Genomic DNA, 25,171 nt, shown 5'->3' on the forward strand with positions numbered 1-25,171 from the left:
TGATTTGTGTACTTGTGTTTGAAATTGTCTCCATAAAGCCATGTTTAATGTGTGTTTTGAATCAACTAAAGGTCCACGTACAATGAATAATCGAACAGTAGACTATATATTCCAACAATGCTCCTAATGAACTGTCCAGCTCCAAATACAGAAAATTAATACATGGTGGCCGATGATGTTATCGTAATGGAATGCCACGAATAAATGAATATGCAGGAAACCCTGCTTAGTAACATTTTGAAACACTGTCTTCCATAATAATTGCTGGTGTTCCATTCATTTGGTTACAGTGTGCCAGTGGTGGCAGGTGTCCCTAAGGTTGCTGTCCCCTTTCATAGGATTTATGTCTAGTGACACCAAAATAAAAACTGCCTACCACAGCTTTAAATCTAAGTTATATAACTAGCTTCAACTTCAGCATATATTCTATATCACAGCCAGAATAATCCCCCAAACGACCCATCCGGTCGCTGACCTCCTCCATTCCTGTAGCAGACAAAGGGGAAACGCCAAGTAGTCCCGAGGTTAATCATCTGTCCAGTCATGGCGAGGATGAACTCCCATTTGTTTGCTCATTTCCCTTTCGGCTCATCCCCTTTCTCAGTCGCCCCTGTATCTGGCCCAGAGCCTCCAGCAGGATCCCCTCTAGCTGTTTCCTCAGTCATGGGCTCTCAGTCTGTCACACATCATAAGTACAAGTTAAACACAGTCTGTTATGTTCTTTTTAGTGTCATACTTCTCCTAATAGTTAGACAAAAAAACAGCTGAACATACTGAAAGGACTGGGTACTTTTAAATACATGTGACTCACCAGTGATCTTTCAGTGCGGGCGCAGTCAATGAAGTCCCCTTGCTGACTGAGCAAAGTTTGAGGAAACGATGGGAGTGTCCTCATGTATTGTAGTGTTTACACTATCCATTGCAAAACAGGCCTGCCTCATTTAAGTAGCATGAACTGTTGTAAACAAAAGAAAATTATGCACAAGAAATGCACCCTTTGTTATTGATGAGGTCACACTGACCATGACCTTTGACCTTTGACCACACTAAAAAAAAAATCTTTTCGTTGTGTGTGACCAAAACATGCCATCTTATGGGCACTGTTGGTTGTTATTATCACTGCAAGAATTAAAGCCACAATGCATTACTGTTTTGATGATTGAACAGTTAGTTTAATATCTTTTTAAATAAGAAATGTCAAACATATGCAAACATATATCCAGACAGACGAAGAGGCGACCCCTAATCTCCAGGGCTGGTACCTGCGGCTATTCCACAGGCTAGTTAATAACATGTCAGGCAGGAAATCCAAAGTGTGGGATCATTTTGAGAAGGTGAAGGACGAACCCAAGGTGATATGTAAACTCATCTTCATTGGTCGACTACAAACATGACGTATCATCTGAAACATGGAAGTAGCTACATGCCCATTAGCCCACAGCATCATTAACAGGCGGCTCGTTCAGTGTGTGACGTGCACTTGTAGATAAAATATAGGCCTATATTAATGAAGGTTCATTAGTACGGTTTTGTATTTCTCTGTAATGTAGCACAGTGTTAACAATGTTACTGATACTATTCTTTCTCACACCTTCAACTCAAACCATTGTGTTGCCCCGCCCAAAATATATCATTTAATAATCAAATTAACATCATAAACATGCAGGCTGATAGGTGGGTATGCTGTAAGCAGCCACAAAAAGAGGTGGCTATACCCCAATACCTGCGTATACCCTCCACTACACCACTGGTTGACGTGCTCATTACACAGAATTTTATCTCCCTCTTTTTGTTTCTGTGTCATTCTATCTGCGTGGATGTGTACCACATATGTTTATGTCCATTCAGCTTTGTGAGTGTAGGCGGGCTTGTTGACATGAATATCTGTCAGTCGACCCTCGCTCTGACAGCATCTGGTTAGCATTAGAGGCACTAAAGCACTGACAGTCTCACCCTGTAACATTTAGAGCTGGCAGGCCCTCCAGAGACTTGTACCAGCCCCTACTCTGGCCCCATGGTGTGCCTTAGTTGTTCCCAGCCTCAGGTCACGCCTCGTTCTTTTGGTAAACAATCCTTACATCTGACACAAAGGGGAAACTGTTGCGTCTTAAAATGCATGCGTTGTATTCAGCAGTCTTCTTCACACGCATACTGACACATAAACAAAAGGAGACACATTCACACGTTAAACAGGGGGCCAGAACTGGATTATGGTTTCCTCTGTGGTTCAAGCAAAAACATTTGAACCATTTGTTTTTAATAGGATGTGGAATCTGAACTGCTTTCACCTGCTTTCGACAACATTCTCACAGTTGTTTGCTTTGCTTCCTCTCCTGATTAACATGCTAACATTCCCAGCATGGTTCAGAGCTGTATGAGCAGACACTCCAACACTGACTGCCATATGTTGCCCTCTAACTCTGAGAGGAAAAAGCAAGATAATCAGACCCTTTGATTGAGTTGCATGATGGATCTGAATGAGCAACACAGGAGTCCAGTCAAACACCAGAGATCAGTTCACAACTTTTAGGAATGTTCATGCCCACAGAAGAAGAGGAAGAGACACTCCACTGGCTGTCTGAGGGACAGCCAGTGGAGTCAGAGACAGGCGAGGTTAGCAACAAGGAAGCAGTTCAGGAATAAATGCTGGAAGGTGTTGCATTGGAATGGCAAAGCACAGTCTGGCAAGGAGAGTCTGTGAAGCAGGAGTCTTTATGCTAGCAGGAGGTAATGATCCACAGGTGAGGGGTATTAGCTTGATGAAGTGGGTGTGGTGGACTGGCAGGAGTGGGAGATGTGTGGACAGGTGGCAGGTGAGTGGAACTTTACTGGGTTACCTGAGAGAGTGGCATGTGTGGCAGGTCGGAAGTGTCCACTATGACGCAGGTAAGTAGGAATGAATGAGAATGTGCAACAACGTAAAGTTTGTTCATTCCACTGTAACTATTACATATATAGCTTATAAGTCATAGCCCACATTGTATTAGCCATTCCTCTTTTCAAGAAGACATTCACACTTATTATGCAGGGGAAAATATTGTAGTGGGGAAATGAGGGGGAGGGTCTCTGCCTCCCTGTGGTACCTGATTATTGATAAGTCTCAACTGTGTTCAGTGTTTGCAGAGGAGCACACTGGCTCAACTGGACAATCCGAAAACATAATGCCTCTAGCCATGGCTATTGGTGGCACAGAGGCATAACCATGGTTAACGACATACCTTAAAATAACTCAAAGTTAACTTAGTTTTGACACGAGACATGAACACTGGTCTCCAAGGGAAAAGTCCTGTCTTTGTTTGATCCATCTACCAACCCCAACCTGCCTCCTTATGCAGACTTTTGTTCTTAATACTACTTCCTTCTTTCCTCGCTTTAGCGCATTGGTCACCTGATCAAAGACTTTAAGATTACATGGGTTATATATGAATTCTGGTGCATTACTTTTTCTATGGACAAACACTGCATGAGAACAGCCTGCCCACAATATCATAGGAATGAACTGCTTAAGCGGGATTTATACTCACATGGCAGACCCTACTTATGCGGTGTTGTGTCTGTGTCACTCTGCGGTTACACCTCCAAATCACTAGTCGGCGGCGGGGTTTCGGTGATATGTTGTAAAGTTTAGTTCATGCAAAGTACACCCCAATTTCAAACACAAGTACACAAATCAGCTTCACTATAACTCGCAGCATTCACAAACACTTGTCTTTATCTGGACACATTTTCCCCACAAATACAACATGCTAATGTTATTAGCACAAGCCTATGGCATTTTACATTGTATAAATTAGCCTAGCGGCTGGCAGACTTTTCCTCCACTCATATGAAGACAGGGTAAACAGCAACATTTAACAAAGGTAATGTTACAAAATTTGGCTCCATTACAACTCACAAGGTTCACTGACAAAACAACTGTCTTATACTAAACACATTTTCCAAACAAATACAACATGCTAACATTATTAGCACAAGCCTATGGCATTTTACATTGTATAAATTAGCCTAGCGACGAGCAGAGATTTCCTCTGCTCATATGAAGCCAGGATAAATCACACACAAGACTTAAAATGCTATTTTTTGGAGGCTTTATTGTCTTCACAGTTTATTGTTTCTAATCTGTGAAATAAAGTAAATAAAAGCTTCGTTTCCACTAAGGGAAATGGTTTGCACCTAGTCGTGAGGCACTTTTGTAAACCACTTAGAGAACATAGGATTATAGGTTGATAGAGGAAATGTACACTATATGGTAGTTTTCCAGTATTATTATTTATTATAAAAAAAGAACAAAAACATAACAGGATGTCCCTGAAAACTCATGGAACGTGTAAACATTTATAAAAGTTTGCATTCTGTTTTCACAGATTTGTACAATTTTATGATGACATCCATAACTAGCTGCAGGTCTGTTCATCAGTGACCATTAAGCCGTGCTGGGTTCCCCCATCATCATCTTCTCGTCGTTTTCCTCCACGTGCCTGTTTGGCTTCACGTTTGCCTTGAAGATGACGCGTTTACACAGTGTGAGAATTGGATTGTGGGGTCGAGCCTGACGCAGATCTTTGGATGATGTGGTCATGTTTTCAGGAGTCTGATTGGTAGGAGGGAAACGCAACTGAAACTTAATTTTATGAGACATAGTAAAGCATCCATCACGGTGAAGTGCTGAAAAAAAGATAAGGAAATTCTAATTGAAATTGACCAAATACAACTTTGAATCTCACCCACCTTACAGAGCGTGATAAAGAGGAATACTGGGATGCACATCAGTGGAGTGACGAGAAGTAGTGCACTGACTATGGTGCCCCCGATGCCAGGATAAAAACCATACACAATGAGAGGGAATCTGTTTGTCATGTTGTAAGACAGGTTGACCTGGGGGACAAGAAATGTTCAAGTTAAGGGGCTTCGCTGTGGTGTGCTCAATGGTGCAAGAAAAAAAACAACCAATAGAAAGAAGTAGAATAAAAGCTCTAAGTGAATAAAATCTAATTCTCTTTGTTAAATTACACTTGAATCAAATGATGGAGACTCAATCAGGTAAATAGGCACATAAAATTAACAAACTATTGTCCAACTTGCAAAGCTGTTCGGTATGTTTTTGTTATATCATTTTACAACTTTATAAATAACTTCTCCTAACTTCACCGGTCGTGTCTGGGGCAGCACAGTTTTCCATGTTTTGAATGCTGTACAGCAACAACTTTCCAAAATATGTTGTCAGAATACAAACAGCAGCATTACTTATTGGCGACTTGGAGGCGGCAGTACAAAATGTATACACAACATTGTACTGTCACTTTATGTAGATGATATGGTGACCAGGTGCCATGCCATTGTTTGGACAGCCCAAATTTCTGATATACTATTAGGGTGATTTCAGACCTAGAGTTGTCTTGCTTTGGTCTGAATCAGGGACTAATTTGTTACAAAGTTGTATAATTGCCTAGAGTTGGTTCATGTTCTCACGGCAGCATTTACAAGCGGACCAGATCAAATATCTTGTGCGAGAAAGCTGCTCTTGATTGGTCAGAATTTCCATGTGGGAAAAATCCAGGAAGTAAACCAAACGTTGAAGAAGAGTACACTTGCAAGATAAATGTGACACTTTCTAATAGGGTTGTCACGATACTAAAATTTCAAACTCAATATCGATACCCAGGAAAATATTCAATACCCGATACCATTTTCGATACAGCAGCAAAAAATTAAGAGGCATGTCATTTTTTCAATAAAGATCAGAACAGTAACATCAATGATAACAACAAAAAATCCCCCCAAATAAATAACAACCAGAAACAAGATCTGTCCATACAAATGTATTTATCTACAGCCCTGTTTATTTTCTGTGCTTCTGGTGAATTGGCACCATATTTTCATTGCTGATCAAATAGAGTTGGTAGTTTAGGCTCAGGATGCTCCTGTTTCTACCTCACTATGTGATCAGAGAACCAGGGGTTACGGGAGAAACCAAACGTTTTTTCAGCTTCAATCTGTGACTTTACAGTTAACAAAACTTTTCAGAAACACATAATTGTGTTGTCCTGTTAAACTAACATTGTCTATTAATGTTACAGACGGGCATGACTGATAAAGTTTTCTGCTTAGCTCCCGCATTAACATTAGAAGTTATATTTTAGTTTGATGCGGGCGACACCAGCTGCTCAGCTGCTAGTGAGGGGAGGGGCTGTACCTGCCGTCTGCAGCGTGCTGTGTTCACTTCACTAAATATTTCCAAAGAGCGCTTTTTCCTTTATCATTTTTGACCAAAACTGGCTGCTCTGATCCTCCTGCAGCCGCGCTGGCCATATTACAGCAACAGAAATGTGTGCATGCATGCACAGTGACGACAACAAGCCGGGTTGCAGCGAGGGCTCTGTGCTTGCCAGACGCTGCCTGCACAGCACGTGTCCGTCGGACCAGTCGCGCGCACCCGACAGGCGCTGAGTTGGCGTGCACTGTTAGTATCGATACTTTTGTAAATTAGTATTGTATCCGGATACAGTGTTTGAGTATCAATACTTTTCAGAGTATCGATACTTTTGACAACCCTACTTTCTAATGTCACAATGGAGGGACAACTACACAGGTTGATTTTAGCGCTGCTCATCGTGGACTATATTGCTGTCATTGTTCATTTTAGTCAAACCATACAGTTTGAAAACGAGGCGCGGCTCCAACTAGAAAACAATGTTTTGATGCACTGGATGTGCTGAATGTGCATATTAAGGCAGTACAGGAGGAGGTGCACATTAATAATCCTCCAGGACTGTAACATGCTCATGTTTAACCCAAGCAATCAGTATGTTTACATGCAGCTTGAGAAAATCGAATTATTGGCTTAGTCCGACTGTAACCGGACTATCCGTAGCTCGACTAACGCACCTAGATAATCCGATTGAAAATCGAACTATTGCTGCATGTATCCACTTAGTCCGACTGGAGTTGGACTCGGCGTTCTGTGCATACACCACTTTTTCTTTCGCCGGCTTTCACCCGGAAGACGAAGGAGATGATGTAGCAGCACTTCAGCATATAGCAGTGCAGTAACTTCCGGAAAAACAAACAAACAAACACCATGGCGCCGAGAAGCAGAAGAGGCACTTCTTGACGGATGAGGAAACTACATTCATGCTCTGACAGCCAAAGGGGCTAAACATAACACCCCATACACAAATTTATGGATGGTAGGAAAATGCGAAACACAGATTTATTTAAAACACACACTGAACACGTTCTCACCACAAACGAGCTGCACCAGAGTTTGTTTGTAACTGGACCGAGACCACCTCTTCAAGAAGGTCTCTCTGGTTGTTTGGTGCGCACCTGAATGTGGTTACTGTGTTCACACCTGCCCAAACGAACCACACTTAGGGGCAAACAAACTTGAGTTCGATTGTACCGAACCAAACAGGGCAGGTGGGAATGCACCCATCGTTTGAAAAATATCCCACTGGACCAAAAGCACATTTCTCTGACAGCCCATTGCTCACTGCTCTGAAGTCCTGTTTCTCCGAAAATACACATTCCATGTAGGAGTGCACTTGATCTGCAAAGGTGTTTAGGTGGGTGCTGCGGGTCAGGTGGTGTCCATATGAATGCCAGGACCCAGGGTTTCCCAGCAGCACTGATCAACGTTATTCACTTCACCTGTTAGTGGTTTCAGTGTTGTGGCTGATTGGTGTATTCTCTCTGGTCTTGCACTGATCATGTAGTAAAATGTGTTTAAAAAAAACAAAAAGTCCACATTTTGAGATAAAAGCAGCAGTCTCACCTCTTCTTTCTCGTGTGAGTATAACTACTGATGTTGTAAAATCAAATAAACACTCAGCGCAGATACAAAGGCCAGGAGAGAGGCGAACAGGAAGAGGAAAAGATAGAGGCAGCAAAAGATCTGAAATCATGAGAGGAAACAGACATTAAAGTTGATGAATCAAGTCGCAGGTGTATCTCACCCAACAGAGGAGCGGCGTGATGAACAACCAGCAGTACTTCAGCACGGGGAATGGTTTGTACCCGATCATGTCCTCAATGTTGTCATAGAAACGGTCCGCACCTGCAAAGCCATGGATGGGAGGTATTAGTCAGTCATTAGTCTCCCATAACCAATCCTATCTTCAAATTTTGTTTTAGCGCTGTGCCAGCACTGTAGAAAAATCTGTCTGAACCATGTATAAAAGGTGCGACTGCAGACTGGGGGGACAGAGATGTCTGGAGGCAGTCACAGCACCAAAATGACTTGTATAAATAGGACAGCCAGCAAGACGGAATCATAGGCGGCACAGGTTTGACATTTCGACGACGTGTTATGCATGCAACCCACCACAGGGGACTTAAAATTAGGTGATAACAGTTAGCAGCTAACTCAAAAAAGACTGTGTGTTAGATAAACACCCATTTTTTGATTCCGTGATGGTGGCATGCTGTCTAAAATCACACACTGAAGTGGCATAATGAAACAATATTAAGTAAGGCTGTGCAATTAATCGTCTGGTGATCACGTTTACGATTTTGAGGTCAAACGATTTCAAAATTAATGAAATCGAGGGTAAACGATTATTGGTCGCAGACACCTGGAGATGTTATTTTGTCTTCTACGAAAGCCGCGCATGCGCAATACCGCCCCCTCCCCTCCTCTCCTCCATTCACTCCACGAGCCAGTCAAGTAGGTGAACTACGAATAATGCGAGGGGCAGGTGAACACGGAAGATTTCAAAAACAGCGTGCGGAAAATGGCAGAGGGAGAGTGAGAGAGGTTGGTCTGTATGTGTGTGTGTGTGTGTGTGTGTGTGTGCGCGCGCACATTGGGGCCATGCGCAATACAGAGAGCAGAGGAGAATTAAAAACGTGCGACCATGTAGAGACAGAAATGAAATGCCGTTGTGTAAACAATATAAGATACCACGTGCGCTGAAATGCCGTTGTGTAAACAATATAAGATACCACGTGCGCTGCATAATCGTGATTTCAATTTTGATCAAAATAATCGTGATTATGATTTTTTTCCATAATCGAGCAGCCCTAATTTGAAATTATTATATCAGCCAATGGCGTGACTTACCATACACCCAGGCGATGACAGTGGTCTCGAAACAGACAATGAAGAGCATGCTGTTTTCACTAGCACCGAAGTGGTCCAGCAGATGGAAGACGATTATCCCTCCCTGAAACACGAGCAGAAAAACTGACTAGTGGTTAAGGTAAGGATAATGGGAAGGCTACAACTTGTTACTGCTGCTAATGCTAAGTTAACGATTAGCTAAAGTTAACTATGAAGGATTACATAAAAAGAGAGGTGGTTAAGGTTAGGATAAGGGTAATGGGGAGGCTAGATCTCGTTACGTATACAGTAAATCATATCTTCATGTATAACGAATCATAAGGAACATTTGGTCTCGTATATTCACTACAGCGTAGCATTGTCTGCAGACGTCTCGACTGTTGGGACTTTATCTTTCCCTTTGGAGCTATTTCCTGTGTGTCAGTGACACCAGTAGCAGACTTTCCAGTATCTGTCACACATCAGAAAATTAAACCCTGTAATTACTTCTGCATGTATCAACACGTTTAACAATTGCCCTTTGGCTAAGCCCCGCCCCTTTGTGATGGTCCAACAAGCTGTCAGAGTAAGCATGGAGCCCACACTGTAACTAACTGCACTCCCTGAAGAAATATTATCATATGTTTGGAAAAATGAAAGAGTGATTCCAGAGAGAAGCAGACAGAGGGGTCTACAGTCTGTGTTTGAAGGATATATCCAGGATGTCAAACTGACTCAGCAGCAACAACAGGTTAAAAAGACAAAGATAGTTAGAAGCTAAAGCCGAACTATAGGCTACAGATCAGTGTAAAAGTGAACCACCACATCACTGCTGATCGCCACAGAAGACAATGAATATAAAGGGAAACTTTGCTGATATTGAACCAGCTGTGTGGCATCACAGTGTGTGCAGATGAACGGACCTCTGCCGCCGGACGGGCAGGAATCTCCGGGGGAAGTCAAACAAAATTCATCTGCACACACTGTGATGCCACACAGCTGGTTGAATATCAGCAAAGTTTCCCTTCATCTTTTTCCAACCTTTCCAGGTAATGAGTATTAAAGTTATTCATTCTTCCTGTGAAGAACATCTGAATTGTCAATTAAAGTAGTATATTGATGTGATATCTAGCCCCAGCTCTGCAGATGTTTTTCTACACGTTATCACCTGACAGTAAAGTTGATTATTACAATTGTCTTTCACATTTACATCAAACACCCCTTTATTCTCTCTGCTGCTCACCTGAGTGATGTGTGGCAGCCCCAGTAGAAAACAGACCACACAGATGACCAGGACCAGTATTGATCTGCCGCGTGGATTCCTCAGGTGATGTGGGAACAAGTCTGCGATGGCTGTGACCAGGCTCTCCACACACAAAAACTATGAGGACAGAAACAGATAAGCTTATTTGTGAGAACAACATGATGCTGAAACACTACACATGATAATACAATACAATACCTGAGCGTCCAGGGCCAGGAAGAGGATCATGAGGAAGAATAGCACACACCAGAAGGATGCGCCAGGCAGCATCGACAGAGCCTTTGGAAAGGCTTGAAAGACCAGACCAGGACCTGTGGAAAGCACATAATGCATCTATGAACACATGAGAGCATGTTGTAATCTTTAAGACCAGCAACTTTAAGTCCTTTGACACAGCAGTTTCTAACCTGTCTGGCTTGTGACCCCTCAAAGTGACCTCTGAGCTTCTCATCAAAGGTTACAGCCTTTGTAAGGTATATTTATGTTGTTACAATGTAAAATGTTTCATGTTATTGCACAATAATTTAACATATTGCTTTAACCAGAAACTCATGTTTTAAAAAAAAAAAAAAGAACTGGCAGATTGATAGATATTGAAAATAATTACAAATTGATGCTCAACAACATATAAAAAAAATACTGCAACTGTTTCAATATATTTCCAAAATAATATTGAAAGCAGTCAAATTAAAGATGCGGAAGCTGAAAAGGGAAAAATGAACTCACCGGCATTCACAACATCATGTAAGGACACGCCCATGTCATGAGCCATGAATCCCAGCACCGAGAACACAGCCAGACCAGCAAAGATACTGGTGCCAGTGTTCAGGCAACATAGTACCAAGCAATCCCTACAACACACCAAGAACAAAAGCCTGCACCGTCAGAGAGCACATGGCTGTTAAACTACATGTGATGATGTGCTGTGTGTGAGGACACTGACCTGTAGCAGTTGTTGTTGTATTTGTTGTAGCTCCCCAGAGCGGTCACCACTCCCAGACACACGGAGTAGGACGACAGCACCTCTGACAAGGCATCACACCAAGCCTCGAGTGGGTAAAAGACAGAGTCATTTCAATTTTGTATTTTTCATTAGTTTTCATTTTTGTTTTCAATTCCATTTAGTTTGGTTTTGCCTGTTTCCGTTTAGTTATTACTGTTTTAAATGTTTGGATTTAACTTAGTTTTATTAGTTTTCTTTTCTTTATTATTATAATACAGGTTCAGGGGCAAGATTTAAGAAGTTCGGCATCTGAGGTATTACCAGGGGTACACCATCAGGTGAAGCAAGCCAGGCAAATGTTTGGGCTCCCAAAAATCTGGGGAAAAGGGGCCCCCGATGGCTGACGCGGAAGTTAGCATCACATTCGTTCCCTTGTCAAAAAGAAAGTAAGTTCCGTGGCAAAAAGACGTGTGTGATACTTACATGTTTTGTTCAGTAAGATACTCTTTTCAATTTTATAATCATTGAAGCCTAAATGAAATCGCCTGAAGTGAAAAGCAATAAACTAGCTACACTATGGTCACATGACCTAATGTCACCACCATAACAAGAATGTAAAGCCGTGTTCGGCATCTGTAGTCTCAGTGTAGTCCCACTTCTTGGCAACAACCTTTCTTAAGACGCATAGAAGCTTCAAAGTTCTTGAGTGGGGTATTTACTGGTGTATTTTAATGTCGTAGAACAAAACATGAAAGTCTCTTAAGCTTGTGTTGACCACAGACCTTATTTCAGGCATCAAACCAAAACCTATTGACTTCAAGACGAGGGAGCCTGGAGTACTAAAATGCTAACTCATTTGGGGAAGCACTCTATTGGCACATTTTGCAAAGGCAACTATAAACCCCTTTGAACCTACCATAAAGGTACTACACAGTGCACGATTGAGGTCTTGTTGTTTTGGTTGGTGTCGCAGAAGAGCGTGACTGACTCAGATACAAACTTACAAAAGCTAGTATCAGCGAGTAAATCAGGGTCTGGACTAGTGGTTCCCAACTGGTCCAGATTTCTCCTTAGTCATTAGTTCAAGGTCCACACAGTTTATTCAGTATATTCAGCGTCACCCTTGCCTTTGGCAATGTCGTCGAGCTAGTTTGCTGTCGGTGTTAAGAAGCTGTTTATTAGTCTCTCGTTCTACGGCAGGAAAAGGTACTTTAAAATAAAATCTCTATGCCGGAAATTGATTGTACTTCAAAATAAAGTGTTTTTTTCTTCTTCTTCTTCTTCTTCCATAAACTTGACAGTTCGTGAGTCACTTGCAGTTCATTAAGAAAGGACCCACAATCCACTTTTGGACTGCGACCCACGAGTTGGGAACCACTGGTCTCGACACCAAAATTTAAATCCCTTGGGCTTAAGATTGAAGTGGGGATCCAGAATTGGCACTATGTTGTTATTAAAATAATTCAACTGACATTTGGTTTCAGGAAAAAAAAGGGCGAAAGTCCAGAGTTTGTTTGACTCATCCACCTCACCTCCAACCTGACGCCCAGGTCCAGTGATATTTGACAAGTGGGGAGTGAGAACGGGCCGATCATGTATAAACCTCAGTCTGTCGCAAAGAATCTTTACATCCAACACCAGACAAAGACAAAACTGTTGTGTTTCAGAGTCACATGTGCAAAAGGAGAAACATTCACACATGAAACAGACCCCACAACTCGGTTATGACTTCCTCTGTGGCTCAAGCAAAAAAATTTGCATGCAAGAGCAAGACTCATTCGAAACAGATGTGTTCTTAAGAACATGTGGCATTGCATAATTCTGACCCATAACTGCTTTCACCTGCTTTTGACATTACACCAGATAACATTCCTGCAGTTGTCCCTTTGCTTCCTCCCCTTAACATGCTAAGATTCCCACCATAGTTCACAGCTGTGTGAGCAGACGAGTAGACAAGGGAAGCCACATTTTGTCTTCTAACTCTGACAGAAAAAAGTGAGATGATCAGACACTTCGACTGAGTTGCATGACAAAGACTAGAAAAGCAGAAGCAAAAGCAGAAATCAATTCACCACTTGCAGGAATGTTCATGCAAACATCCACATGCCCACAGAAGAAGAGGAAGAGGCACTCCACTGGCTGTCTGGGGGTTCACTGTCTAATTACATCTGACCCCTACAGACATGGAAGCAGGGGGAGGGGAAGGGAGAGGGGTGACAACCTATTTAATGGGAGGCAGAGTTCTTTTCTACGGTCAGGTTGCTGGCAGAAACAGAGGCTGTCATTGTGTGGAAGCATGCATCCAGAATTCCTCAGTTAAGGAATTAAAAGGATGTTATACAGTGTGCCAATTCCTGTGTAAGTAAAATCCATCATTTGAAAAGATGGTAAATTACTGACTTCAGTTTCAGCTGAAAGGAAGTTATCTTGACTTTATATAAATTCACTTCAAAATGTGTTCAGAATTCCCCACGGACGGAGACTGTTTTTACTCCTCTGTGATGATGTTACTGTATACTCGAGGGGGGAAGCTGAAAGAAAGGAACTTGGTTTGCTTTTCTTGTTAAGACTCTGTCTTGGGACAGGAAACAAGATTTAAGGCAAGGAGAAAGGGAGGGGGGAAGAAAATAACAGCACACTGTTTTCATGTTGGGACAGAGAAGTATTGAGAAATAAAGAGACAGATGATGCTCTGATTGGTTGTGAAGCCAACGCTTTGATTGTTGTAATGACTCTTTCTGCACGCGTTCACTTTAGGAAAGACAGTACTGTGCAGGAGAGACTGTACTATGCATTGTGTTTGTAATATTGCATTTAATAAAATGTATTGGTAGCGAGTAGTGGATAGAAAATTTCACAAAAAAGATGCATGAGATGCTTAAATCTCTTTGCTAAAACTACAATCAGACTTATGTTTTCTCAAACCGCGCCAACAACAATTTATCTTCTCTGTTCTTAGTTGTCCTTACAAGTTGTTGTATTTTTCGCGATGAGTTTGATATTGTTGCTGAATATAATATTCCTTGAGCACTGAAAGGTGCTGTGAGCACACCAAGCACACCGGCTTCCTGTTTATCTCTGTGAAGAAACAGGAGCTGGTTCATTTGGACAAATAGGAATAGCAGTGCATTTAATTGAAAAAGTGGAGTTAAACGAAATGGCCACTTTAGAATGAAAATACAGACAGTACTTACTGACCCTCATGCTGACAAGAAGTCCAGTGTAGTTTTGCATTAGCGGAGGTTTATAACATTTTCAAAATGTGGGTTCTGTGCACTTCAAGTGTATGGAAAAATCCGGCTGGCTGTTATCCTCCGATACCCCAAACGAGTTTTGTGGATTAAAAAACTACACTGGACTTCTTGACGGCATGAGGGTGAGTAAGTACTGTCTGTATTTTCATTCTAAAGTGGCCTTTTCCCTTAATGACTTCTCTGCATTTGTTACGCTTAGCAAAGTCACTGAGCGGGCCAGATTGGAAGCGAGCCGTATGTTTGACACCCCTGCTCTTGAGGTGAGTGCGTGCATGTGAGAAAGAGGAGCCCATTTTACACAGCCTGTTTAAAGCAGAAATGTGATGCAGTTATTCCATCTCGCCTTTCTGTATAAAAAGAACAATCGCAATATACCTGTATAAAAGGGACAGCTGGCAGGACGGGATGGGTGTGACATTTTGATAATGTATAACATCATCACAAAAAGCAGCTAGCAGCAGTTAGCAGCTAACTCAAAGAAGAAAAGCAGCCAAAAATGTCGGCAAATTGGGAAAACCATGAGGTCCGGGAGCTCCTTACCCTCCAAGCAGACGCTGAGATCAACTGCCAAATGATTGATGACTGAGCCATATGTCTGATTTGTGTTAAATATATTATCCCACCTCACCACTAGGTGGCTTACCTCACTGGTTGTGGCAGGCCATGGTATTTAAGTTCTTCCCAGTAAGCACAGGTGTTGCTGATGTTAGGAAGCAAGCAGTTTTAGATCAGATTAAGATTTATTTTGGCTGCGTTTATTGGGAGTTTGTATTGAAACTTTTTGGAAGTCATACAAACATTTCGGACACGGGAGAAAATAAATGTATGAAGATATTCAGCATTGGTAAAGATTTTGAGTAGTTTCTGAGTACACGTCCAAACAATTCAGCCAATTAGCAATCAGTAGCGGCTAAAGTATAAGGCTACTCACTACAATTGTTACTGCCATGTTATGTTTAGAAGGTGCTGCTGACATGTGTCATATGTCTGTCATATGTCATGGCAGAGGCAGACACTGTTGTGTTACATGTCACCCCCGTCACGCCTTTTATACTTTCAGAATGCCTGAGGGCGAGAGAGAAAGACAGAGAGAGGGGGAGAGAAGGTGGAAGGTGGACTATTTCACACAGTGTTTCTGTTTGTTATTGTTTAACTTAGTTGTAATGCTGCTTTGTCACTTTTTGACACGCATAATGTTTTGTGAAAAACTGAAAATTATTAGGAACTGTAGGGGAGGGGAAAAAAATTGATTCAATATAGTATTGCGATATTTTTGTGTGGCAATATTGTATCGTCACACAGTCCCAAGTAGTGATTTTTGCTATCATATAAATGATTAATACTACAAATACAAATTAAACTTTAGGTAGCCTAGTAGAATAATATAATCAGTCGCTTTTATTTTGCTGCTGCAAAAAATTGGCTGAAATGAGCTGAACAGACTGAAAACTTTATCTTATTAGATAAAACAGATATTGACAGTTGTCCTTCGGGGATATAATTTACAGTTGAAAACAATATAGAATATGAATATTAAATAAATATTAAAATATAAATAAAATTACAATAATATTGTATCTTGACTTAAGTATCATGATAATATTGTATCTTGGATCCTCTGGTTATTCTCACCCCTATTAGATAGGTAAGCACATTTATAAATGATTAAAAGAAATTACTGTAATTAAAATTCTGTAATATTATACAACTGTGGGATTGAGTTTAAAACATGTCAGCACAAAATGTGCTCTTTAGTGTACAAAGATTCAGTTCATACATACATACAAATGAATCCAAAAAAGGAAATAATGGTGAATGTAAGAGTCTTTGTGAAAATGTTGTAAGTAGGTTTTAAAGAGACATTTCTTCTTTGGAAGGGTTGGTGAATGACGCCCATTGTAATGAACACTTCATAATGACATCTTACATGTAGACCTGCGAGCCTGTAGAGCTCAGGGTAGAGGAAATGTTTCATTCCATCTCCGGCTCCTGGGAGTGTCACTCCACGGATGAAGAGGATGAACAGCAAAAGGTAGGGCACTGTAGCAGTGACATAAACTACCTACAGACACAAAAACATGCATACAATTAGTCATTTTACACGTCCAGTGGACATAGAGCAACATTAGCATCCTTTTGGAGTTGTGTTTGTGGTCTCCTGGTGAATGTTAGTCCAGTATTCACTCTCCTTTTAGCTCTGTTTTTGGTATCCACCAACTCCTGTGGGATATTTCTGGATCGTCACCTGCTAATTGCTCTTCTGTGTTAACCAGCTAGTCGCTAACTTTGTCTGTCTGCCATTCTGAAAAATGCTGAAACACTCCATAGAGATTTAATATGCATGTCAAAATCGCACATTATATAAAAGATGGACGACATGACAGCTACCCAAAAATGAAGCAAGAACATTTCGATCCCTCCCGGTCGCTGGCTGCAGTATCGGTCATAAAACTCGCCCCCTTCATGTTAGCTAATAGGACATGAGAGAAACTAAAAACCCAAGTACACGTCACATTATTTTTTCCAAAAGATGGTTTCTGTCATTTTAGGTAGTTCTTATCACACTGTGCATGTTCAAGTGTTTGGTTTTTATCAGATACTTAAAGCTATGAAAAGGTTGTTTGACGTCCACATTGACAGCAGTGTGTAGCAATCTGTGTGCTCGCAATCAAGGGTGTATGGGTGGAAACTCAATGGGTGGGGACTCTAGCTCTAAATGGTATCACCAGCGCAAAAAGGCGGCAGCTGTATCCGGGATATATTGGCAACATTTTTGTACTATGGCAGGAAGTAGAGCGGCGTTGTCCATCTTCATATACAGTCATGGGTTAAAAAATGTGCACGCCCAGGCATTTGTCTTCCACACCATGTCGAAGATTTGGTGCAAGCATCATTTCCCCTGAATCTCTGGAGCTTGGTTGAAGAATTTAAATCCCAGGTGGGACAGACTGCACATTATTATAGTATATAGAGAGGCAATACGTGGATTGAATGGCTATTACTGAAACAATATTGACTATAAATACTTCACTTAAATTCTAAATTAAAATCTTAAGGATTAAATCTGAATGTGCACTGATGACACAGATAACATCACTTATTGATGTTCATTTATAACATCTTCGTCAATCACAGGAGTGAAGGTAGATAGGAAAGTAGGGACATGAGCTGAGGAAGCCATATGTATGCAACATAATACAAGGGACAGTACTGTGTGTATGCGAAAGGAGTACTCGCCTTTCCTGCAGATTTGATTCCTCTAAAGATGCAGAGGTAACATACAATCCAGGCAAGCAGGAGACACGCAGCCAAGTCCCAGTTTACCGGACCCAGGGTCATGTCATGTGAAACCCTTAACACTCGGTACCTGTCAGGGAGGGATCAGAAAAGTTAACACATGAATACAACTGGATCCTCTGCTATTAACATGCAGAATGGATGTACAGATGTGCAATATATACACCATACTTTGTTTCCCACTGCCAATAAACACAGCCCACTACAATGCATGTCCTAAGTGGTTGTTGCCCTGAGAGCAACATTTTGTATGATAGCCCTGCGACAACTGCCTCAGCCAATATTTTGCCACCATGGAAATAAGCTCACATCAGCTTGCAAATTAATCTTGATTTGATTACACATATGTTGTTGGATTACTTTTTAGGACAACATGACATGGCAAAATACCTGCCAACAGCAATTAAAGTGAGTTGTGGGGAATACATACCATATAATGTATCTGTGCAACATGAAATGGTAATATAAAAAATGCTAGAGTTGACATAATTGCTGTTTCAATATTGTCCAAAAATTGCCAAGAGTATCCCTCGATATTTTGCTTGTGCCTTTTAAATATGAAAATGATTACATTTGCGGTACAGTGGAAGTCAACAACTTTTTAAATTGCTAGCATGCTAGCTAGCTAGTTAATGCTTTCAACCTATCTGGTCATTTAACTTAATAACTCCCCCTAATGCTTATTTAAAATAGCCAACGTATCATGCACTTTAGATTGGTTCCCCATAAGTCTCATTTTAATTTTACAATACTTTATGTCACTATAGGCACAATCCTGGAAAAAAATCAAGGCTACAGATGGCGGGCTAGCGCGCTGACACTAACAGCTAGCCCACTAACTCGAGCAGCCAGAAACAAACATCTCTGATTCACTGTCCCCTTGACAATCCAAACAAAGAACATAATTCTTGTAGTGGCTTATTCCTTTTCTTTTCTTTTTTTAAAGAACGGGAATTAAAGTTAATGTGACTGTACTCTCTTATGATCATGGAGTTAATACTAACAGCTAGTGGCTAACTGTTAGCTAGCCTTTGGAAGCTAACGTGAGCTTATTTCCATGGTGGCAAAAAACTGACAATCTATAAAAAGCAAATAAATATTTAATGTCTGTAGTAGCAGGCTATTGTAAACCAATGTCATACTTTCAGGTTGGGTCTCATATTTTAATTTGCGCCTCTCTGCACAGCCATTTTGTATGTATTTTGCAGGGCACTGGTAGCAGGGCTCTTTCTTCACCAACGTTGCTTGGCTGAGGCAGTTGTTGTCCCAGGGCTCTCATACAAAATGTTGTTCTCAGGACAACAACCACTTATATGTCATTAATGAACTGGAAGCCATCTTGCCGCCAAGTAAGACCCTGACGGTGCATAGACGTCGGAACTACGGGTGCTCCCATCTGCACCCCCGCACCCCAGCCTCCCTACCCACTGCATTACGCTTTACAAAAATAAAGAATCTGAATTTAAACTCTATTTGTCTGACTTACATTTATCTCTTTCATATCATTAATGCATAGATCTATGCTTCTGATGTGATATGCAGCCTGCCTGACTACATACAGTAGCCTTGGCATCCAGGATGTTGTGTCCATCCTGCAAACCTTGCAGCCCCAAACCCGCTCCATGCTGTCGGAGGTGGAGAAGCTCATTAAGCTCTGTCTGGCCCTGCCCATATCTGTTGCGGCATCCAAGCGTTCTTTCTCAGCCTTGCGCAGGCTGAAAACCTGGCTGCGCAACACCATGAGGCAGGAGAGACTAACACATTTGGTCATTATTAACGCTCACAGTGACCTTATGGATGAAAGCGATGTCTCGACCCTGCTTAAAATCTTCATCAGTAGGTCAGCTGAGAGAAGGTCCACTTTTGGAAATGCATGACAGCCCTGAGTCAGGAACGCAGACTTTTCTTTTTTTCATTCAAGGTTACAAATAATGTTATGTTCCAAAGTTTCATTTTCTTAACAATAAAGATGCCGTGTTCATCCATTCTAGTTCTCTTATAACTGCATGTTATTATAAAATGACTTCAAATCAAATCCTTAATCATTGATAAGTGTGCGTGCTTCCCTCGCCCCTCCCAACAAAAATCCCGCCCCCCCCCTCAGAAAATAGTTCCGACGTCCATGTGACAGTGGACATACTGTCAGAAAAAAGAGCAAGCATCTGCATCATGAATACAGATGGCTGTCTTTGATGGCTTTAGTTTACATTAAAGTGTCTGCAGGGAAAAGAGCACATATTGTTCTCATCGTGCAGCACAGGCGATTTCCTGTTCTGTTCTCACAGCAAATCAGGAGGTTGTCACGTGAAGAGCGGCAGCCATTTTTCAAAAAATATCCTCAAACTATGAAACAATATGTTGTTTTTTCCCATCATTAACATGATGTTCACTGAGCACCCAGACAGGAAGGATGACTTTTTGTTATCTGAAAGGCATTAAGAGCTATTGGTGAGGAATGTTCAACCCACGGACAAGCACGCTGGGGAGGATGATATTACTGTCAAAGCTTTTTTTTTTACATGTTTTAGGAAGATGAGTGTGTGAGTGTGTGTGTTTCTCACATCCAGAACTCCGTTTCCGATGTTCTCTGCTCATTATCAACCCTGGATATATTGAAAAAACAAACAAACAAACAAAAAACAAGAAAAGCAAGTAAGTACAGTGACTTAAAATCTAACTTCCAAACCATGCTTCTCCATTGATTTAAAGAGGACCTATTATGCTCATTTTCAGGTTCATATTGTTTTTAAGGTTTCTATTAGAATATGTTTATGTGCTTTAACGGTCAAGAAACACTTTATTTTCCTCATACTGTCTGTGCTGGAACACCTGTATTCATCCTCTGTCTGAAACACCCTGTTTAACGGCCGTCTCTTTCAGCCCAGTTTGCTCTAATTGGTCAACATCTCCAGGTCTTCCTAATCTTGGTGTCTCTTCACCGTTATTACAGCTGCAGAATGACTGTCGTGCTGAAAAAACACAGAGCAGCAGTGAAGTGCAGCTTGCTCTTCGGTGGCTTGGAGGCATGTTCATGTGGAGGTCAACATGTCACAGGAATCACAGGACTGTTTACTGATTTGCTGCGGGTATTAAGTACTGCAAGAAAGAGTCCTCAAACCTGGAAATGAGTTCGCATTTATCACTCCTGGTTCCCTCATCTCAAAGTCAAAGGGTTAATTAAAATTGGTTTTTGGTTAGATTCCTGACATAAGGTCCATGGTTAGCACAAGCTCAGTCAGGACACTTTTACATTTTATTAAGTTAGATGAAATACCTTGGTAAATACTCCACTTGTGAATCTTGAAGCCGCTTACTTACAGTATCATCAAAAAGACGGTCACTAACAAGTGGCTAAGAGGCCGTGTCCACTAAAGCAATTTTTTCTGAGGCTGGCATATGTTTTTAATGCTTTGCAATAGGAACGTCACATATTTACACTGCGCTACAAACGCCAGCAGCGCAACAAGGCACTGGGCGTGAATCCTGCGCCAAGCACTGCCGGTTGGGCGTTTTCATTTGAGCGCCGAGAGCTGAAAAATGTTTGTGGATAAAAACGCTGCACTCGTTACTGTCACTTCAGCTGTTCAATCACAGTGCAGGAGGGACAAATACCTCAAAGAAAAACTGTCACGTCCTACATGTACAAATGCTGAATAACAACAACAATGGAGGCAAAATCTGTTAATATCCTGTATGTATTATGATTCCTCTCATGAACCTATACAGACTGGCGGGTCCGTCCTCTCTCCCCGCATACTTCACCCTTTACCTCATCTATAGCACATTCTCTACCTTGTGCCGACATTTTTTTTTCCACAGATATTCTGTATCATAGCAACCAGGCGCAAAGCGTCTCAGCTGAATTCAAATAAACACAAGAAGTTTGTGCTCTAGAAAAGGATTAGCACTCAGTGAAAAACCTCCTAAGCCCTATGATAAGCTATTATGGCAAGGCTTAACTATACAGNCAAAAAAATTAATACTGCGCCTCCAAAGCACTCTCGAACACTGTGTTTCATCGCGACAAAAAACCCTGCTTAACAGCCTTGTGGTGGCAAGATTGCTTATTTTCTGCAATAATCCAAAATTCAATGGAAAAATCCCATTTGTTTATAGTCATGGGAACCAGGGCAATGTTAACTTCCGTGTTGGCCTACAAATAAACGTCATCCATGATTTTAACTGCTGCAGCTTGCAGCGTCTTTTGCAGCTGAAGCTAGGTGTACAACCTAACGCATTGACGGATTGGCGCTGACCGGAAGTCATTCATTCCAATGGAGGTTAAAATGATGGATAGTAACGGACTAGCACGCAGCACTGCAGTAGTTCCGTTGACCATCGGACCGTGGAGGCGTTGGATTTTTCCTACTCAGGCGTTGACAACATGAGAGAAACGGAGCGTTACAGTGCCGGAAATAGGAAATAAATTGCAATCGCAGTTGTAAGCAAACAACATCTCATTTATTCATGCAAAAGAAAAATAAGCATAAGCTTTTTTTCCACTATTAAAAGTGATTGTTGACCATAGGTTGATTTCTATGCGGTTGATAATTAATCTATATTTTCAAATTTTGTGCTCATTTCCATAGCCCATTTCGCGCCTATCAGCTCTTTCAATAGTACACTACTCAACTCGTCTCAGTTCAGTTGGTACAGTGATAGTCAACATGAGAGCTCTTCGCAGGAAGATATTGCTAGCTCTTCTGCTAGATGACTTCGCTAACAGCTCTCGCCGACAGCACGCTAGCTAGCCGCCCGCATCTGACCAGGTCCCTCAACGACGGAATCTCACGACGTTATTCTGGGGGTGGGGAATGCGTTAGGGAAAAGCTCCGTTAAAACAGGAAAAATAGCTTGTGCACCCGGCGTTAGACGTTACATGGCAACTCACCACAGGTCGCTTTCGGCGCAACAGACAATAGCGGCACATTATATCTTGAAAAATCCCCAATGAAAGCTTCTAAACACAACAAGAGATGTTCCAGCAGAAATATGATCTGAAATCAGGGAAAAATTAACAACACTGACAACATCTGTAGCTACATGTACATTAGCAGAGTACTTGTTGGCGGGGAATGACTGTAACAGGGAACAGTGGAACATTCGACCATAAAATATCCACAATAAAAACTTCTGAGTGCAATACATTCCAGCAGGAATATGAACCAAAATCAGAGAGAAATTAACAACATCAGCAACCCAGACTGTACATCTTGTGTATAGCCAGACGTTAGCATGTAGCTACATGTACATTAGCAGTGTACTTGCTGCTGGGCACTTTCTACCATAAAAAAATAAATAAATAAAAAAATCACCAAATAAGCTTCTAAAAACACAACCGTACATGTTCCAGCAGGAAAATGATCCAAAACCAGAAAGGAATTCACAACATCTGCAACCAGTGTTCACGTTTCCCTTGAGGCCTCTACACATGATCAGCTGTAAAACCGCTTTGCACTGGCTGTCCCATTGTTTGTCTACGGAGAGGGTGGCAACGCCTGACAAAGCGGCACCGCTACCCTTGGCGTCACGCACCGCTCGGATTTTCCGCCCTAGCGCTTCGCTCAGAGCTTCATATTCACGTTGTGGGATTGGTGTTGAACTTATCATCCATCTTTCTGCAACAAATAAGTATCTCCTAAACTGTCTAGCTGTTATTCAATGCAATATTTTTCAACCATTTTCCACCACCTTGCGTGAGAAGTCATTAAAATTTATTAAGTGTACTTTTTACCCTCAAACTTTCCCAAGGAACCATTAATAGTGTTGGTCTTTATGACAGAAACAGATGTGAGAACTTGCTGCTCTACACACACATGAAAGCATGGGTGTGACCCACAGCTGTTATGGAAACCAAGACTAATCCCATATTATCTCATCAATCTTTTTATGTATCACATTAAAACAATGAATTACTGATATCTATTCAGTACATGTCACAAAATTCAGAATTGTGATAGTTTATAAAGTATCGCTTGACAATAAGAACAAAACTTACTCTGGACTGAATTCGTCAAAGTAGTCAAGTGAGGTGACGTTGTGCAGGAATGACCAGTTGGAGTCAGGTTGAAACAAATTGGGGTTGGCATAGGAGCTGGGGCGACTTTGACATACGTCTAAGGGGTTGAAGAAAGACAGATGAAAGTGAGATGGATGTAGCATGCTTCAAAAATGTTTAAATGTGAAGAAGAATTCCTCACCAGTGTTCCAAAAGTTGTCACACGTCGACCAGGGCAGCGTGCTTTTAAAGGAGTAATACAGGTAGACGAGAGCCCAGACTAAGATGACGATGTAGTAGATGTTCAGATAGGCCAGAATCACTTGGGACGCAATCCCCACCCCTGCAGGACACAGCAAGACTTCACATAGTTACTGTCGTCCAACAGTTACAGCTCCTCAATACTTGTTTGGCTCCCAGTCAAGAGCCTAGGTTCTATTTCAACAATGTGAGGGACATACATGAAACTCTGCATCCATTTTAAGTGTTTTTTGACATCTACTCTTGTAATTTGTGCATGGGGCAGTACAGAGACAAATTCAGGACCAGTAATCCCTGGCAACAGGAAGTTGGCATGTCAGGTGTGTTGCAAGTTTTGTGAAATATTTTGTTAATTGACATGCACTCTATCAGCGTTTCTCAATCTGCGTCTTGACTGTACTTGTGTTCTTGTGAAACGTCACCAGTCGCAGCCCAAGTACTGTTCCAATTCAAAGTCCGCATCCAGCCAAGTACAGTCCAAATGCCCGGATGTGAACTTGCTCTGCCTTACTTGTGTGGACTTTTGACAGCCAGGTACCCCAGAATGCATTTCTCACAGACCAGCGGCAATGGCAGCCGTCCTTGGGAGTCTGAACTCCCAAGTGCGCAAGTCCAAACTTGGCGTACTTGGTATTGAGAAACGCCTTATGTGTTACACAGCTAGCATACTAACAATATTAGCTATATGAACTAGAGGCTGACATTTTTTCGGGAGTCCCACGGGTCACGTGATGGAAACATGGCTAGTAACATGCTGCTCTAACACTAACTATGTTTCCATCAGCCTGTTTAGATGCGTATCTAGAAGTATTGCATCGGAAAATTATAATGGAAATGCCAAAATTCAAATTAAAATCCCCTGATTCGCACAAACTAAAATACGTTCGCTTTGGCCGGGTTTTGGTTGATTCAAAAAAATGTTGATTCACAAAATGGGGGATGGAAACAGTTATGTTCGAATTAAGTCTGACGTAGCGCACCTCTCTCCATGGTGATATCCACACTCCGGGTCGGGAAGGCGGTAATGCATTTACAAGCTGGTTGCCAACCGCCAGAAAACGTAGAAGAAGAAGAATGCAAGACTTGTTTTGCTTCCGGTTCTGCGGAAAACTCG

General features: G+C 41.6%; 1 protein-coding gene and 1 long non-coding RNA gene across 4 annotated transcripts in view; both read right to left on the bottom strand.

The window, feature by feature from the left end:
* LOC126384647 (uncharacterized) overlaps positions 1-1,127 on the bottom strand; it is a 5,693-nt gene extending 4,566 nt beyond the window's left edge. Inside the window, exons 1-2 of the long non-coding RNA XR_007569329.1 lie at positions 812-1,127; positions 476-676 (exon numbers count right to left, since the gene is read on the bottom strand). This is a non-coding gene — a long non-coding RNA (uncharacterized LOC126384647). The remainder of the gene's footprint in view (positions 1-475; positions 677-811) is intronic.
* The window catches only part of LOC126384645 (sodium- and chloride-dependent betaine transporter-like), a 65,155-nt gene that overhangs the window by 35,516 nt on the left and 4,468 nt on the right, over positions 1-25,171 (bottom strand). For 2 of the 3 annotated variants that reach the window (XM_050035784.1, XM_050035783.1), the window contains exons 4-13: positions 23,999-24,139; positions 23,797-23,914; positions 20,360-20,401; positions 17,739-17,868; positions 16,429-16,563; positions 11,248-11,351; positions 11,031-11,155; positions 10,503-10,615; positions 10,284-10,421; positions 9,062-9,164 (exon numbers count right to left, since the gene is read on the bottom strand). In XM_050035784.1, coding sequence (XP_049891741.1) covers positions 9,062-9,164; positions 10,284-10,421; positions 10,503-10,615; positions 11,031-11,155; positions 11,248-11,351; positions 16,429-16,563; positions 17,739-17,868; positions 20,360-20,401; positions 23,797-23,914; positions 23,999-24,139 — 1,149 coding nt within the window. Of the gene's footprint in view, positions 1-4,074; positions 4,592-4,728; positions 4,876-7,955; positions 8,057-9,061; positions 9,165-10,283; positions 10,422-10,502; positions 10,616-11,030; positions 11,156-11,247; positions 11,352-16,428; positions 16,564-17,738; positions 17,869-20,359; positions 20,402-23,796; positions 23,915-23,998; positions 24,140-25,171 lie in introns of those variants that run through there. The other variant, XM_050035782.1, reaches the window with a different exon arrangement.

Source organism: Epinephelus moara, chromosome 23 (genome assembly GCF_006386435.1).
Source record: "Epinephelus moara isolate mb chromosome 23, YSFRI_EMoa_1.0, whole genome shotgun sequence".
Lineage (NCBI taxonomy): Eukaryota > Metazoa > Chordata > Actinopteri > Perciformes > Serranidae > Epinephelus > Epinephelus moara.